The sequence below is a fragment of the Arachis ipaensis genome, chromosome B06 (assembly GCF_000816755.2).
Source record: "Arachis ipaensis cultivar K30076 chromosome B06, Araip1.1, whole genome shotgun sequence".
NCBI lineage: Eukaryota > Viridiplantae > Streptophyta > Magnoliopsida > Fabales > Fabaceae > Arachis > Arachis ipaensis.
This window is the reverse complement of record NC_029790.2, coordinates 1,357,067-1,360,350: the sequence shown is the minus strand read 5'-3', so window position 1 is coordinate 1,360,350 and position 3,284 is coordinate 1,357,067. Positions and strand designations below refer to the sequence as shown.

Here is a 3,284-nt window from a genome sequence, read left to right as displayed (position 1 = left end):
AAGACTAAGGCTTGGTTTGGTAAAGCTTTTTGGAGAGGTGCTTGTGCTTTTAAAAAGTACAAGCACCTCATTTTGCGTTTGGTAAATTAAAAAGCCCAAGTGCTTGTGCTTGCAGCTTTTAAAAGTTAGGGGTGCTTTTGAAAGCACCTAACAAAGAGCTTTTCAAAGTTGGCTTGTGCTTTTTAAAATTTAAAAGTCTAATATAACCTCATATGTTAACTAATTTTCAAATTTAATGCTTGCATTTATGTCTATTATAGTATTTTTAAATTTTAAAAGCTATTTTACCAAATACAATTGTTGTTGCTTGTGTTTATTGAAAGCTATTTTTAATTTGATTTACCAAACATAAATGCTACAACTTTTATAAAGCCATCTTTTAAAAGTTAGCTTTTATAAGCTACTTTTGAAAAGTAAAAGCTTTACCAAACTAAGCCTAAATTGTTACAAATCAAAACTTCATTTAAATGCTTGTCGCTAACCAATAGATTATTACATGCATAATACGAAATTCAAAATCCTGACACTTACTTAAACAAACTAGTAAACTAACCCCTCTATCAACCCAATTTATTTAACATTCTCAAAATCTTATCTAATTTTTTGTTTTCCCGTGGTGCCATGTATCATCACAAAATAATTAATGTAAAGAACATAATATTAATGTATCTTATTTTTGTATAATTAATGATTTACATAATCTTTTGGCTACTAATAGATATATGGGAAGGCTGTGCAAGGACACCATGATAAGGGGTACAAGATTTGTTAAATAGTATATATAGAAAAGATTAATATACCGCAATTATTCAATTCCATGTTAATGAGATATTAACGTTAAGGAGCAAGAAGATGAAATGAATTGAAGCTAGAAGAGTATAGATATTTACGGGTTTTTGGGCTAAACAAAGAATCAAGTTGACTCTTGAGCTGGCTCGTCGAGTTTTAGATCACACCTCATGATGAAGTGACTCAAATTGTGATCATCATTCGAAATTTGGAATTGTATGGATATCACTGCCAATTACCTGTTAACATTGTGCATTGTGACACAATAATACAAGGGCACATTGTAAAATTGAATTCTTGAGCAGCCGTTACGGTGTTGATTTGGTATTTCTACACTCAGCAACATATACTCAGATTCAACTAAGTACTTGCCCATTTAATACTTGAAAAATGACAATTCTCCAGTGCACAATGCCAAATCCAAGAATTTTACAAAGCTCATATATTAATAGTTAACAAAATCAATGCTAACATTCACTGATTTCGGAAAAAGGCGAAGTAACATAAACTAGAAAATAGATAAATAATCCAGGTAAAAGCTAAGGGTAAAGAAATTGAACCAGAAAGGAAAAAAACAAAAATAACATTGATGCCTTCACTTGAGAGGAATGAACCTCGAGGAGTGAGTTGCACCAATACCAGGCCTTCCATGCTTAACAGGCTTGTAAGAGATTGAGAATTCAGCTAGATAGTGGCCTATCATTTCTGGTTTGATTTCAACTTGATTGAAGGTCTTACCATTGTAGACACCAATGATGCTACCAATCATTTCAGGCACAATGATCATGTTGCGTAGGTGAGTCCTGACGGGCTCTGGCTTTTCACCGGCTGGAGCCTCCCTTTTCTATTTCAAATCATACATGAAACATTAAAACTGCCAATAATTATTATTGATCCATGAAAGAAGATTTAATTTTATTCAACATAAGGATAAAGGGAGACGCTCTAATAAACTGTCAATCTACTGAGATTATTAGCTGTTCAGTAACTACTCCAAATTAAAATGCAAGTAACAAAACATAGGCTTAAATGGGCTGAATGCTGATAACAGGATAGGAACAAACCACTTAAGAATGTGCTTGATAAACGTTTTCAGTTTCCATCAAAGAATTCCCAATTATTAACATGGATCAAGTATTTGGTTTATTATAGATAACAACAATATTGCAGAAACATGTTAGACCTAGTAAGTCAACCAGTCATTACTACTGCCATTTTAAAACTATGACATATCTTGGGTACAATTACTTATCTCACTATTGAAATCTCGAATTAGCCAATTTTATGCGTACAAAAACTATGCTAAATTAAGATATTGGGTTAACATATCAACATGGCTTCAATTTGAGAACTGGATAGTTAGAATGTAAAGAATAATGCTCAACAATTACAGCTTAAACAAACTGTATAACACTAGTGCAGTGGGTCTTAGTCTGACATATTTTCCTCTCTTCAACATCCTCTGGACTTCTTTATGCATAATGCTATAAAACTTTACTTCTCCATAACAAAAGATTTATTATCAGCATATGTATACATCACACTAAATTGTAAAAATATATTTTCGGTGAATAAACAAATTAAGGAAGCTATAGAATGTGCATTCGTTTCCAATGGTCATTGGCATATACACTATAATGAATGGGAACTAGACAATCAACACGGCCTGAGTGAAATAGAATTACTCGTGTAAGTAGTATTAAACTATTGATACCGTGGCTTTTTGCGACAAAATAACAACAGTTAATGACATGAACCGAAGTTTACATTTCTGTTGAATCAAGTAAACGATTCAATCTACTAACTCAGGAAAATAAACTCGGACAAGAAATCCATCGACAATATCGAACCTAAATCACGATGGCGGTAATTACCTTAATCAAAATCAAATAAAAATGAATTAAAATCTAATCTAAAACACTCACCGCCTTACGGAGTTTCTTGATTAGCGCCATAGGCTTCCGCGTCAAACCGCGTTGAAATCTGAATATCAAAAACATCAATCAGAACCGCAAACACAAAATGCGAATAATGAAACAGCGAGAGAGCCACCTTCTGCGGGCGCGTGCAGTGAAGAGCTTGACAAGTTCATCGGTGGACATGTCCAAGAGAGCATCGAGATCGACGCCTCTGAAGCTGAACTTCTTGAACGTCCTCTTCTTGTTTCACCATTGCTGCAACTAAGACGGAGCTCGACACTACTCAACCAGCTCTGATTAGGGTTTTTGGATTTTGTATTTTATGGATTTATATCGGGTTGAGTTCTTTTGGTTCGGGAACGGGTTTGGGTGTTTTCGTGGGGCGGGTTACCGCTATTCGAAATTGGGCTTCAATGTTTCTAATAACCCATATTTATTGACGAGTATAAAGTTATATAGTAACATTGAGTTCTGACCAAAAAAAAAAAATACATAGTACCGTTGAGGAGTTTTTTTCTCTCAGTAGGAGAGACCACTTCTCTCACATAGGAGAGTCTCACTGTAACGTTTGGTTCT

At 34.1% G+C, this 3,284-nt stretch overlaps 1 protein-coding gene across 1 annotated transcript; it reads right to left on the bottom strand.

Annotated features, from left to right (window-relative positions):
- On the bottom strand, positions 1,138-2,948 carry LOC107645250 (40S ribosomal protein S15-4; the record flags this gene model as incomplete). The annotated part of the gene is given in 3 exon segments (XM_016349236.2): positions 1,138-1,633; positions 2,715-2,772; positions 2,842-2,948. Coding segments are annotated over 3 exon segments (414 nt in total), but the record flags the coding sequence as incomplete, so codon positions are not given.